The sequence below is a fragment of the Pezoporus wallicus genome, unplaced genomic scaffold, assembly GCF_028554395.1.
Source record: "Pezoporus wallicus isolate ANWC-B61680 ecotype Strahan unplaced genomic scaffold, APGP_CSIRO_Pwel_v1 scaffold_2696, whole genome shotgun sequence".
NCBI lineage: Eukaryota > Metazoa > Chordata > Aves > Psittaciformes > Psittacidae > Pezoporus > Pezoporus wallicus.
The window spans coordinates 835,652-851,170 of NW_026637439.1; the positions used below are offsets into that span (position 1 = coordinate 835,652).

Here is a 15,519-nt window from a genome sequence, read left to right on the forward strand (position 1 = left end):
GTTCTGAGTTTTAACCAAGAGCTAATTCTTGGAAGTTTAGAAACTGTTAGAAGTGGGAATAAACTATATATAAATTTAATAGAAAGGGACTGTAGCAACTGTGACACAAAAGTGACATACTAACTTCTATGAGATGCTGAAAGCTTTATGTGACCTCCCTGGAGTTTGTCAAGTCACAGGTGAAAGGCAAGGAACAATGTGGCAAACAGCATTTAAAATGTCTGTGTAATTAAGCAGTATTTGGTTTAAAACCTTTGCTACCCTGTTTCATGAGACAGGAACTGCAGTGCTTTAGTTGCAAAATGAAGAACATTGGTCAGGCATACAATCAATTAGAAAGTCTCTTTAATGTATTGTATTACACATAGCTACAATTTCAGATCACGTACTTTTGATCAGTAAGTGGTAATAACTGTTCAAATCAGATGGAAATCTGAACTACTTAACAATATCAGTGGGCTGGGATCTTACATACTATTAATGCTACAATTAAACTACCTTGCTGTGGTTCAGTTTGCCCAGTATGTTTGAATTAAGGTAGTCAGACTCCTGTTAAAGATTGAAAACTCGCATTTTAATTGAAATTTAGATTAAAAGTAACACATCAGGTACATCACTCATGCTAAAAAATGTACATAGTGGTGACTCAAGAACAGTTAAATAGTACCACAAATAAACCATGCTCAAAATCTACTCCAGGTGGACTGTGGTGGACTGCTGCAGCCGCTGTTCGTACAGAGCGGCTGTGCTGTAACATGTTGCTGCCATGCTCTGCTGCTGTTGGGCTCTGTCCTTTCCTTGAGGTGGGCACGAATGCCCACTGCTTTTGAGAAAGACTTGAGCTCCTCTTTGTTTACCACTAGGACATGAGATACTCTGGGGTGGGATAACAGTGTAAAAAGGAAATGATTTGGCTGGAAAAAAAAATCAGACTCCAGAGAACTTTATTGAGTAAAATAGATACAGAGGTGATACAGGCAGCCCAGGAATAGCTCAGTAGCAATGTTTTCTGCAGTGCCATGTTACAATTAAAGCACATTAAGAAACCTTGCTGAGCCTTTTCAATGCCAGGGATGGACACAGTTCACATTTGAACTGTCTGTAGTATATAGGTCTGAGCATTTTAAATGAATCTAGAAGACAGTTTTGATAAATCTTTAACCTGGTCTTACTGCTGTTATATTAATCATCAGGATTAGTGATTCTATTGCATTATGCCATGCTTTAGTTTGTCCACACCACCAAAACCTCAGCCACTTCTTCCATGGGAACTCCCTTTCAAATATGTTGTTTAAAAGCAAAAACTAAGGAAAAAACCCAAACTCGAAACACAACAAAATCCATTCCTGGTATTGCACATCTCACACATGTTTGTGTATATATATATATATATATATTTAAATATGCTACAATTAAAAAAAGGTCTATGGCACTTTAGAGAATACAAGTTTAGTCTATGAAGTCTATCAAACCACAGATGTCTGAAGAATTCTTCAATACCACAAAGTTAAACTGAACTAATTGGCACACAGGTTTTAAAGAATCCACAGCAAATTCTTCTAGCTGCTATGCTGTGCTTGTACATTAAGAAGCAGTTACACTCTGCAGCCCTCTCATGGAATTAATTAAATTAGCTTTAAGCTGATACCTGGTTTGGAATTTTTTTTTTTATTTTATTTTTGAAAGCTACTGCTGAGGTGAACTTCAGGAACAACTTTAAACAGCTGTCAAAGCTAATGAGTGCACCCTGCACCTGAAAACCTCATCCAGGAAAAAGGGATTTGCAATACAGACCATCTTAACACTTGCTAGAAAAACAGAACCCTGAGAAAAGAAATTCTGAATGGTTGTTTTCTGTATTTCTTCCCAGCCTGTCTTCTATCTGTGCTACGTGATGAACATGGATATTGCAAGTTAGTTGATTATGTTATTGCAGAGCAAGTTGATAGTACACCAGAAACAAGGAGAAAAGCTGGTTCTTCTTGGTTACAAAAGCAAAACGGCCACTGAAAAATACCACCTTTGTACTTAAAAACTGCACTATAAACATTTTCAAGCATTCTGTAGCTCACAGCAGAGGTCAGCTAGTAATGTAAATGAAGGTTGGTCACTGTTTACTTCTAAGCCAAAGCAGTATATGCCCTCTAAACCTTTTGGAAGAACTGACCTTATTCTGACTAAACAAGTGTTTAAGCCAAAGCAGCATTTGTCACCCTTACATAGTGTCAAGATTTGTGGTGACATGGACGTTGGATTGCTACCCACCTAAGAAAAGCTAAAACTGAAGCTCTCTTTCACAATCAGGTTTTAGCTGAGTTTCATGCTACCCTCATACTTCCTTGACCCCTTGTGCAGAACCCAGAGGATCACTGCTGAGCTCATGGCCTGGCACATGCGCCAGCAGCAGGATCAGGAGGAGCATCAGGAGTGCAGCTGTGTGGAGAAAGGGACAGCCAAGTGCCTGTTCAGATCATAGATGTCTGTATCTGTGTGCTGGAGAAAGACAGGGAGAAACGTGTGGACAGGACGTGCTGGCTGTGAGTTCTGTCCTTGGACACCACTCTGTGCTAGTAAATTTTGGTTTGTTACAATCTTGCTTTGTGCAGGCACTTGACAAAAAAGGTTCCAGACCATAACTTTTATTAAATTACATACTTAAAAGGTAATTAACCATTTTAAAGTAGAAAGATGTGGGTTGCAGGAGTAGGTGAATGCAAGAAGCAACTAGATTAAAACAACCCCTTTTTAATATCATCAGAAGTTGACTGTGTTGTTCAGTGGTTCAGAGATGACCTCTGTACCCACCCAGGCTGTAGCTTGAAGGTGCTCTGGGCAAGGAAACATGCAGGTCCAGTGCTGGGCTCCATACATTGGCTAGGCCAAGCCTGTGCTGCACACAGGCACTGAAGGGGTGCTCTATCACCATGACTCCTGCTGTACACCCCTGCCTGAGCCTGGCCCCGGGCCTGTGGTCATGACTGCAAAACAGCTCTCCTATTGAAATCAGCTACCTACCTGTACGCTAACAATGTTTTCTTAATACCTACAAATAACTAACAGCAGACTGTAAGGGACTGACCAGGCATGAACAAGAATCTCTGGCTCCATATTATACAGTGAAGTGATAGAAAGCAATGCTGTCATTGCATGATGTTAGAATACCAAGAAGTAAGAAAAGGAGTCTAAAGTTCACGAAGTATTTAATTAGAACTACTACTCAGCTGAATTATCCCCAATGCTCCTATTGCACAGTTACACCATTCCTTTTCTTTTTAAGATACCAGAACTACTGAAAACAAATTTAAAAGGTAAGTGATGCAACACCACAAGTAGTACAACCACCTGTCTTTGATAAAGGAATGTCATTTGTGGCAAGGTCTCTTTTATTTCTCCTGACTGAGTTGGAAAAGGGTCCATACTACAAGCAGGTTAAAAAAAAAAACAACAGGAAAAGATCTTGCCAGGCATGTGGAATTTGCAGGACTTCCTGAAAAAATGTGTATTTCTTGAGGACTCGTGTAGCTCTGAGTCATGAGACACTGATCTGTAAACTAGGAATGACTTCTCGCTGTCAAGAGAAAGAATAATACTGTTGGAAGTCCAGCATGTGATCTGCCCAGGCCAGGCTGTTGGCATTCATAAGGCAATGTTCAGATATGCTCTGGGGAGTTGTCATCTGATTGGGATGTCAGGAGTTTATTAATAAAGGCTGCAGAAATGTTTCTAACAATGGTTACTTCAAACAATTTTATCCGAGTCAGGTGAAAGCCAGTGTAACAGCAGCTTCTCTGTCTAGCCAATGGAAACACAATCATGTACCCGCTACGTAACAAGTGGCATACACTTTGCACTGTAAGTTGTAAGACAAATAAAGCTGGCAGGGACTCAACTTCATAAACGTTTAAAGGTCATTGTAAACTGTGTCACATCAGCTTTCCTCTCTCCAACATGTACTTCCTGTCTGAGAAGGCACTGTACTTTAAGTGAGTTTAATATCAAAAGCACCTCAGTGAAAATGATGGTACCAAACAAGGTGGTGGTGAAATATTCACAGGTGAGGGGAGCCCTTGGAAACAAAGCCTAATTAAAATAGGCTTCTCTTTTCTGTATAAGAAAAAAAATGTGCTGGCTTTTATTATTTTAAATCCAAATTCCTCAAAGTGGACAAGGTGGGTAAGGCAATCCGATCAATCAGAATTTGTCAGTTATAACAGCAACATTCCTGCTATATACATGATTCCTCACCTCCCAGTCAGATTACTGTATTCCACTGTGTCCTGATCATAGAATGAAACTAAAAAAAATCCCCAATATTTACATTCTGCTTTCTTGGGATTCTTTCCCTGATCCTCATTGCTGAGCAAGGGAGAAAGACCATTTCAGTAGTTCGGGGCTGGAATGCATGGGGCTCAATCACACAAATGGTAGAAAAAAGTAAGTGGATCTGCTTGACCAGTCAATGGAAAGCAGATTAAGATCCAGGCACTGGTATCTTTTCCCCACTGGAGTTAAAGGAGGCAGATAAGGTTTTTTCCTTCTTCTATTTCTTCTTGCACTTTGTCACTGGACGTGGCTATTTCAGCTTGCGCCGAGAAGACTGCACAGATGAACGTCAGAATAGTGCCACCAATAGCTGTGTAGAAAGCCCAGCCCACGGAGCAGTCTCCTAGTTTGTAAGCAGAAGCATAAGGTCCACAATAGCTTATTGCTTTCTGGCATCCCCAACCTGCAGGGTAAATTATCAAACCTAAAATAAGGAAGAGGCCTAGAAATAAAAACAAAGACAGGAGTTTAGCAAATGACCAGTTTAACACCAAACACAACACATGTTGTAACAGTTACGCTCACTCCTAGGTACCAGGATTAGCAAAAGGCTACCCTTCCTCATCCATCCAACATTTCTTTACTGACTGGTCTCTAGTACACACCATGCAGTGTTTTATCTAAACTTGGAGCTATCCTGTGGTTTTCCTTGTGAAAGGCTTATTTCAGATAATAATGGCCTAGTCCTAATTTTAATCTGTTTCTGCTGCATCCTCTGTTTTCACACATTACTGCTAGGCATACAGAGCTTGCAAAACATTCTCTACCTGTGGTTCATACTTGCACTTTTCAAATACTTACGAATGTCTGCATCTGGTTTTGAGTTTGTGTTTAGCTAGCCCTCACTCAGCTTTATTTAGGCATCATCATAAACATTCTGACCTTTTTTCCTCTGGAGTTTTCCTACATTGATTTTCTTGCCTGGAAAAAGAAAAAAAAAAAAACACCAAAAAAAAAAAAAAAAAACCCAACCCAACCCTCACACTGCATCTGCTTATTTGGCCACATTGGGACAATAGAAAAAATTCCACTGCCAGTTCAGTAAACTGCTATTGCAATGAAAGGATCCTGGAGTCAGCCCAGTGCTCAGGTAAACAGTGGGATACTCAAAACAGGTGATTGACTGCTGCAGAGGGAAAACACATTTCTAGTGATGCAGGAGCAAAAGCCACAGCTTCCCATCCTGCTAAACTACCTGAACATCCTGCTGTGCTTCAGCCCAGAAAGAGAAGGCTCAGATTAGATGTTTTACTGATCTGGAGTCCCTGAACACATGATTTGTCTTTGCACAAAGATGAGAAATTTAATCAAAATGCCGAATATGCTAGTGGCTACATTCTGTTTTTCTTTAAAATTTTAATCAGAAGAACAGGAAGAATTAATGAAAAATAGTTTTTGCTTAAACACAACCAGTTCATCTGGAAAATGAGCACAACCTTTCAGATCCCATAAATATTACTGGTTTATTTGTCCTGCACTGTAAAGCCCTTTATTCAACCTGGTGCCTTTATGAAAATAGCTAGTAAAGGTGCTTTCAGCCCTTCTAGAAGTGGGCTGAAAGTTGTACTTTTTATGTATGGTGCTGATTTATCTATTAGATTTCAACTAATCCCCAAATTTCTACCAAGCAGTAAGATAGAAAACAGTTCTCGTTTTTTCCATACAGTAAATGATTACAAAGAACAGCTGGAAAGACTTTTTTTGCATTTTCCTCAGTTAGACTATTTTACAGTATGTTAGGCTTCTTCAATTGCTTGTTTAAAGAAATTCAGCCAGATGCAAGAAAACTTGCTCACTTGAGAAAGAAAAGCTGGGTCCTAGCTAGTAAGCAGTTCATATACACAAAATGCAAACCCCGTCATCTGTCTAAAGTCAATGTCTATAAACGCCAGACATTTCACAAAAGAAAGTCCTTCCTCCAGCATTTTTCTAACGATGGCACAACATCATGAGCATGAATGAGCTAAATGTCATTATTCTCTGGGGCAGCAAAATCCATTAGTGAGTGATATCCATTCTCTGTGAAGGGATTTCATCACTGCCTACATTCCAGAACCAATGACAAATTTTATGCAGTGTTTCCTGGCTGATTGGTCAAACTACGTTAAGTATAAAATACTGCTTTATCTTGGACAGACCTGGATAAGCTGTGCTGTCATCCTGCTGAGCCCCGCAGCTGTTTCAGACTAAACACCACAGTTCCTTCTCCTCTGTTCATCACTAGTTTCCTGTTCTGTGTAACCGGCATGACCACACTATGTATTTTTCTGACTGTACAGTGGTTGCCATTTTCTCTGATGATCACAAGCCTTTTGATGGTTAAAAATAACTGAGTTAAGAAGCCGGATATGAAATGCCAACATAGTTGCTGCCAACAAGGAAATGTTTCAAGTTCACGTCCCCATCACTCACATCACTCACAAACCAGAGAACCGGTGTTTAACAGCAAACCTGCCTTATGGCTGAGTCATAACCAGCACCAAGAAGCTACATCCTTCTCCACCAAAACTAGAACAACTCTTGAAAGCTACTGGTTGTGTGGTGTATGCCTGAAGCTGATAAACTCAGCCCCCAAGGAGGCTGCAGTGCTGCTGTCAAGTACAGTTATCAGAAGTTTACTGAGTTTCTTTTTTTACAAGAGTACAGAGTATTCCTGGAAAAACACTGACTACAGCCCATAACTTGATAAACTACAGTGGCTTTCTCACACATGAAAACAAAATTTGGAGAAAAGTCTTAACTATGGACTTAAATATGGTCAGAGTCTCACCTGATTTTCTCCTTCAGATAGCTAAATTTGCGAAGCATATACAGGCCTAGCATAAAAAAAGAAAAAAAGTCATGTTTTCCCTACCAAACCTTTTACTACTCCATTTCAGTGCAGACAGAAAGTTTATCAGGACATGCACCTCTCATTTGATGACTACCTGACTCCTACTTGCTAGAAAAAGTAAATAAAGATAGAATCATAGAATCGTTAGGGTTGGAAAGGACCTTAAGATCACCTAGTTCCAACCCCCTGCCGTGGGCAGGGACACCTCACACTAAACCATATCACCCAAGGCCTCGTCCAACCTGGCCTTGAACACTGCCAGGGATGGAGCATTCACAACCTCCCTGGGCAACCCATTCCAGTGCCTCACCACCCTAACAGGAAAGAATTTCCTCCTTATATCCAATCTAAACTTCCCCTGTTTAAGTTTTAACCCGTTACCCCTTGTCCTGTCACTACAGTCTCTAACAAAGAGTCCCTTCCCAGCATCCCTATAGCCCCCCTTCAGATACTGGAAGGCTGCGATGAGGTCTCCACGCAGCCTTCTCTTCTCCAGGCTCAACAGCCCCAACTTCCTCAGCCTGTCTTCATACGGGAGGTGCTCCAGTCCCCTGATCATCCTCGTGGCCCTTCTCTGGACTTGTTCCAGCAGTTCCATGTCCTTTTTATGTTGAGGACACCAGAACTGCACACAATACTCCAAGTGAAGTCTCACAAGAGCAGAGTAGAGGGGCAGGATCACCTCCTTCGACCTGCTGGTCACTCTCCTTTTGATGCAGCCCATGTCACTGTTGGCTTTCTGGGCTGTGAGCGCACACTGCAGCCGGCTCATGTTCATTTTCTCATCGACCAACACCCCAAGTCCTTCTCTGCAGGGCTGCTCTGGATCTCTTCTCTGCCCAACCTGTAGCTGTGCCTGGGATTGCCCCAACCCAGGTGTAGGACCTTGCACTTGTCATGGTTAAACCTCATGAGGTTGGCATCAGCCCACCTCACAAGCGTGTCAAGGTCCCTCTGGATGGCATTCCTTCCCTCCAGCGTATCAACCAAACCACACAGCTTGGTGTCATCAGCAAACTTGCTGAGGGCGCACTCAATCCCACTGTCCATGTCAGCAACAAAGATGTTGAACAAGACCGGTCCCAACACCGATCCCTGAGGGACACCACTCCTTACTGGTCTCCAGCTGGACATTGAGCCATTGACCATAACTCTGTGTGTGCGGCCATCCAGCCAGTTCTTTATCCACCGAGTGGTCCATCCATCAAATTGATGTCTCTCCACATTAGACACAAGGATGTTGTGTGGGACAGTGTCAAACACTTTCCACAAGTCTAGGTAGATGACATCAACTGCTCTACCCCTGTCCATCAGTTCTGTAGCCCCATCATAGAAGGCCACCAAATTGGTCAGGCAGGATTTCCCCTTAGTGAAGCCATGCTGGCTGTCACCAAGCACCTTGTTGTTTTTCTTGTGCCTTAGCATGCCTTCCAGGAGAATCTGCTCCAAGATTTTGTCAGGCACAGAGGTGAGACTGACTGCTCTGTAGTTCCCTGGGTCAACCATTTTCCCTTTCTTGAAAATGAGGGTTATATTTCCTTTTTTCCAGTCATCGGGATTTCACCTGACTGCCATGATTTCTCAAATATGATGGCCAGCAGCTTAGCAACTTCATTCGCCAGCTCCTTCAGGACCCGTGGATGGATTTCATCAGGTCCCATGGACTTGTGCACGTTCAGATTTTTAAGATGGTCTCGAACCAGATCCTCTCCTACAGTGGGCCCAGGGTCTTCATTCTCACAGTCCCTGCGTCTCTGCCTTCCAAGAGTTGGGTGGTTTGGTCAGAGCCTTTGGCAGTGAAGACCGAAGCAAAGAAGTCATTCAGAACCTCAGCCTTCTCCAAATCCAGGGTAGCCAGTTCTCCTGAGAGCTTCCTGAGGGGGCCTACATTCTTCCTAGTCTGTTTTTTATTTGCTATGTACCTGTAGAATCCCTTCCTGTTATCTTTAATACCTCTAGCTAAGTTTAATTCTAACTGGGCCTTAGCTTTCCTAACATGGTCCCTAGCTTCCCGGACAACACCCCTGTATTCTTCCCATGCCACCTGTCTTTGCTTCCACTTATTATAAGCCTCTTTTTTCAACTGAATTTTCCTCAGCAGCTCCTTATCCATCCAAGGAGGTCTCCTGGCCCTCCTGCTGCACTTCCTTCTGGTTGGGATGCAGCACTCCTGAGCTTGTAGCAGGTGATCTTGAATATCAACCAACAGTCTCGGGCCCCTCTGCCCTCTAGGGCTGTATCCCATGGAACCTTACTAAGCAGGTTCCTAAAGAGGCCAAAGTCTGCTCTCTTCAAGTCCAGGGCAGTGAGCTTGCTGCACACTCTTCTCACTGTCCTGAGGATCTTGAACTCAACCATCTCATGATTGCTGCATCCAAGGCTGCCCTGGAGCGTCACATTTCCAACCAGCCCTTCCCTGTTGGTGAGCACGAGGTCAAGCATGGCACCTCTCCTTGTCGGCTCCTCTATTACTTGCAGAAGGAAGTTGTCTTCCACACAATCGAGGAACCTCCTGGATTGCTTGTGCCGGGCCGTACCGTCCTTCCAACAGATGTCAGGGTGGCTGAAGTCCCCCATGAGAACAAGGGCCTGTGAACATGAGGCTTTTCCTATCTGTCTATAGAGTGCTTCATCCGCAGGTTCTCCTTGATCAGGCGGTCTGTAACAGATGACTCAAATAAGCCAGATCAGCATGCCCACCATGGAAACGGCACTCCCTGGATTTCATGCTAGCTAACAGCAAGTGGAGAGGCACAGGTTTCTCACCAAGCTTTTAGCTCACAGCTCCAGTACCAGTAACAACGGCTGAGCTGCGCAGAGATCCTTTCCTGCCTCTCCCTACCTGCCCAAGGAGTAAAACCATCAAGAGGAGCTTTGCCTTCTGCTTCTCAATAACTACTGAAGAGGAGCTCACAGGCTATAGAGCTCATTTCAATGGCTCCTGCAGCTTAAACAACATAGAAGATGCTTTACCACCCACCAACAGAGCAAACCATGGGCTAAAGCAAAAACCGGCAATCCAAAGCACTTAACTGTCCAACTACCTGTAACCAGAGCAGCAGTTTCCAGAGACCCCCAAGAACAACCTCTGTTTCTGGGAAAATGAATGCAAGGGAGGGGAAGGAAAAATGTCCATATGCAAAGAACAAGGTAGGAGAGGTTGTGTTGCTGCTTGGAAAGTCACAGTCTGATTCTCAACAGGCAAAAGGGTTAAATGCAACACAAATAGCTCATCAGTCTCTGTGCTCTTCCAACTTTAATCTACAGAGAACTCCAGAACCATTTTATACAGTACAAAAAACGCAGGCTGCACTTTCTACAGCTAACGGCATAGCCTTGATCTACATCTAATACATGTGCAAGCTGATGCAGTTGAGCAAAAACCACTTAAAGGCCAGGCTGTGACAAGACAAACCACAAAGGGAAAAAACATATAAAGTCTCAGCCCTGGTTTTCTCTTACCAGTGTATGAGAAAGGGCAGAGCCTGGCCAGGTCCCTTACATCTCTTTGCTTTTTTGACAGAAGCTTTAACTGCCTCTATGCCTGCCTTTGTAGCTGCTGCTCAGCACCTGTGGCTCGCCTGCCTGTGGCTCTCTGGTTTTGGTCATTTACTTGCATTACTACAGAGCCTGGCATCTCTGCTCACCATTTTGGCCTCCAGTAGCTGATAATGTGCTTTTCAGGCATGACACGCAGAGACGGGGTGTGAGCTAACCCCGAACAGCACACCAGCAATAGCTTCATCCAATCCATCGCCTGCCGGTTACCTTTTCTTTTACAGCCTCTGCAATGAGACAGTCTTCAAAAACTGTTGAAGGGAGAGAAGTGTTTTGCAGTTGTTTGTGGACTGCACAAAGCAGCACAGGGGCACGTGATGTTGTTTTCTGAAGAGTCCCTGCGGGGGAGGCAGAGGAGGGTGCTGGATGGGGGACACTGAGCCAGAAGCAGATGATCATGTCACTGAATGAAACAAGGTGGAGAGCACAACCGGCAGTTTTCAAGGGGCTGGAAAGGGGAGGCAAGCATCCTTATCCCTGGCATTCATTTATATTCGCTGCACACAAGAGCACAAAAGCAGCTCCTGATAAAATCTAGATTTGTATATAAAAGGTGCTCTCTGGATTAACTATTCTCATTCCCGTGTTTTGTGCATTTGATTCAGTTATTATTACACTTATTCAAATATTAATTGTGTATTTAAGCTGCACTGTGTGGCTTTCTTAGCTATTTAATGCTGTAAATTAAGATACAGGCACTTAAGCTTTTGCTAGCCATAAAAGTAGAAAGCTCGAGTTTGTGTTGTGCAATTTTATGTCAGCATAGTCTGATAAAGCAACAATTATCTCCTGTCAACAGTCTTCCTTGAGACGGATCTGGCAGGAGTACAGTAAATATTAATGATAGAGATTTCTTTTACTTAATAAATCAGGTTTTGTTCTTGTCCCAGTGTCTTTGAAGAGAAGCCAATCTTCAAGAGAAAGAACAGAGAACAAAAATATGCTCTGTCTGAATTAAGTTTCTGCAACAGATCCTTCCAGTTCTCCGTGGCGATGTACAATAAATGAGAGTTTTCATTTACAGACAATCTACCTGTGGAATTATTGCTGTTTGTTCTCCCTGCTGGAAGGAACAAATTCATTTTTGAAACATTACAAACTTTTTTCTACAGGCTCACAGAGTTTGGGCTTGCTCTCTGCTCTAGATTTAACTGGGAGTGCAGGTTTTGCTGTACACATACCCTTGTTCCTACTTCTTAAGTTAGCTCTGTCCCATTTCTTTAAATCAGTGTGATAATTTTTCCATAATGTTTTCTTTATTGTTAGTTGTTACCAGCTCTCAGTTAGTTACCTTTCTTCTTAGGAGTCCTTAGAACACAAGTCTGAAAGATTGCTACACAGTGCTCCCAGATGCCGAAGAATGACAACAGAACACTATTCAAGTTACTGTTTTATCCAGAGACCTCACCTAAAAATCTTTAGTATTAGTCTGTCAGCCAAGAACATTTTCCCATCATTTACTGAAGGCAATTTGCCCACATAACATTTTATTATCAGTCCCTAATTACCTGTTTTCAAAAAGAAGCCCTAAGAAATACAGAATTTAGATGAGATTTAGAATTTACTGGGATTATTAAACTAAAATATATTTCCTGACTACAACAGACAACCTATTAGACATCGGCTGTTCTATATTCAAATGACAGAGAAGCAACTTCTTTCTTCTAAAACACCAAAGCAAAACATTATAGCATACTGGGAAATATCAATGCAAATACAGCAGGCTGCGCAACAGTGCAACACTGTTTCTGAAGACAGGGCTTTTGCTATAGGAAGCCTTTTTGCGTGTGCATTGAGATCTCTCCCCTTTTAAGGGCCTGGAACTGCAGCAAGCAATTGTTCCTCCTGGCTTTTATACACTGCAGTAGCGCTGCCAGGCTAACGTCACGGAAAACCAGCAGACCCTTCTATCGTTCTGGGCATTTGAATGTCTTATTATGTGCTGGGGTCAGATCTTAGTAAAAGCTTTTTGATTCAATCCTTGGAAGCAACCCTCGAGACAGGGGTTAAGCAGATGCTTGTTTGCTAAGTGAAGGCATGCTATTTAGTTTTGACAGTCTCCTGTGCAGCTGCTGTTGTGCCATATTAAACAACAGCATATACTAACAAAGCCAATTTCCATTGCAAAGTCTGAAACTATCTTCTCATTTCCTAGCAAAATAACAGAAGAAGCTTGTAAATGCTGCTGAAGAAACAGGAAATTAAGCAGCTGTGATCAATGAGGTGGCACTGCAACAGGCTCCCATGGAGCAGCACAACTGAACAACAACAGTTTAAGAAAGGAAGAGAGGAAGGCTAAAGGCAGGGAGGGATCAGACTTGCACAACACCATGCGGGTCGCTTCCTCAGTGGCAGTGATCCTGATTATTCTCCTCTTCTGCACAACCACGGAAGATTAACACTCAATCCAAGGGGGTTGCATCAGCCAGGCAAAATAACCCTGCCTTTGCTTCTCGTACTTCCAAATATGTCAATAGGCTGAATACCTGAACAATTCAATGTGTAAAATATTTGTACAGATGTAATACCCCAGCTTAACTAACGGGGGATTTCACATATGCAAACTGTCCCTAACAAACCGCTACGCAGCAGGAATACTACAAGGAGCTTCTGCATGCTTTTGACCTCTTCATCTACCAGCAGACAACCAAAGTGATGGCCTCCTACTCAGCAGCTGTATAGCAGGCACTGTCAGCCCTGTGAAATGATTCAGTAATTCCACTTTAATCAGATCAGAGTTAATGAGGTGGGCTCAGGCCACCTGATGTGGTGGTCTCAGCACTCCACACTAGCCATAGGAGAAGATAAACTCATGTGTCGAGATGCTGAAGGGAGCACCAGTTATGGTTCATTCAGCACCGTGCCCCAGAAGTGCCTCTGCAGCTGCTCTCCATCCCCTTGGTGACTGCTAGACCCACTGAATGCAAGCAGCTGACCACAGGCAAGAAGGTCTTTGCCCAAAAAGAAAGGGGAGGCTCTGCAAGCCCTTACTGCCTCGGAGACGGCCTCTGGCCCACTTGGAAACACTGCACAACGGAAGAAAAATTCCTAACATTAAGAAGGTCAATGCTTCCAAAAGCCTTCCAGGACTCCACACACAATGCAAGTTTACGCAAGCCGGGGGGTTGGGGTGACTTGGAAGAATGGCTGTTGAAGATGGGGAGGGTTGCCAGTTGGAAATGCATTGAGGCAAGATTCATACCTCTATACCTGCAGCTACTGCAGAGGACTACAGTCATATACAGATTACAGTGTACCTAGGATACCCTAAGCTGAAGTAGAAGAATGAATTGTTTAAAAGTGTAACCAAGCGATGTCTCAAAACTTGCACAGGTATTTTTTTCCCTTTAAAACTGTCTCAGGGTAAGCATTTATCAGAAGAAAAAGCAGTTCCCTAATCACTGCCTTCCCTAAGCTTAGGAAAAGGGTAAGATCCCTACTCTTCAGCAGTAAATTAACTATACTATTTGCTCATGCACCTTTTCCCATTTATTAAAGAAATCGAAGATGGTCATTCATAACACAACCTATGCAAACATGTATACACTTCTTATGGCATTACTGATGTTGGGGTGTGAAAACAGGGACAGGAATACAGTGGGGGGGATCACTGGTGGGAGACTCAACTCTGAAGTATATTTTGTTATCCACAGAAAAATCCAAAAATAAGTCAGTTTATCAGCTTGATGTGGGTTGCTGTGGCAGGATGACATCATATGAGGGATCTGGGGTTTGGGTTTTTTTTGCTATTGGTGTGATCTAACTGCTTGGATTTTCCTGTAACAAAGCCTGAACCTGCAGACTCCTGTTTTCAGGAGAGAGAAGGGCAAATTTGCCATTAGCTTTTAATAATTTTTATGTATGTGGTCAGAGTCCCTGTCAGGTAGGAGGGAAGGAAATGCGGAGACTCAAAGTAAGATCAGCCCCAAGCCTTGCAGTGACATCACTGACTCTGTGCTGGCCACCAGCCATGTAGAGTCATGTCACCACACTATATGAGCTCCCATGCAACAAATGCAAACCCAGCAATTAAGTGAAGTACCTTATAGGGGAAAAGCCAAATGTTTACAAGTGCAGAGGTAACGAAAGACCTCTCCCCTGAGAGGTGCCCTGCTCAGGCACAGCTGTGAGAGCTGGTCAGCTCTCACATTTTACCTTAAAAGCCAATGAAGCACTGAGTGTTTTTAATTTAGGCTTGCCCAATAAAAGGCTTGAAGCTGCTAAATGAGAAACTGAATTGTGGTGGTAAATTGAGGAGGCTCCTGAGTTTTAGGGAAGAAAGAATCAGGCCATATTAATTATTTCATCCATGAAAGAAGCAGAGCAAAAGACCCAGTACATTTCACACCATTCACCATAATCCTTTCCACTGTCATTCAACCAGTGAGTGCCACGACCTCCAAACCATCAATTGCTTGTGCTGAATCAGCAGAAAGGGAATGAAACCCACCACCTACTGATCACAGCTCTGTAAGAGAGGCTGAGCCAACAACCTGCCTCGACTTAAGCAAAGAGGTAAAAGGGCTGTAGGTCATCTTTGTCATGGTGTTACATTTCCTCAGTACTGTGCAGTGGGATCTGCACATCCCACTGCACAAACAAGACCTTGGGGAGCAGGCAGCAGGAGCTGCAGAGGAACTAAGGCTGAGCAAGAAGCAAAAGGTGAAGGAGGATGCAGCAAGGGTGAATTTCAGGTAGCTTTATGGGTTGTAGAGTGTGCATCATCCGTGTTGTGGAAGGAAGCAAAAGTTAAACCCACTAATTTCCTTCACCATCACACCAGACACACTGAGGACTGGAGCTAA

General features: G+C 43.1%; 1 protein-coding gene across 3 annotated transcripts in view; it reads right to left on the reverse strand.

Moving 5' to 3' along the window:
- Positions 1-4,119: 4,119 nt before the first annotated feature.
- LHFPL2 (LHFPL tetraspan subfamily member 2) overlaps positions 4,120-15,519 on the reverse strand; it is a 128,176-nt gene continuing 116,776 nt past the window's right edge. For all 3 annotated transcript variants that reach the window (XM_057405447.1, XM_057405445.1, XM_057405446.1), the window contains one exon: positions 4,120-4,765. In XM_057405447.1, the coding sequence (XP_057261430.1) occupies positions 4,509-4,765 (257 nt within the window). In that variant the 3' untranslated portion in view covers positions 4,120-4,508. The remainder of the gene's footprint in view (positions 4,766-15,519) is intronic.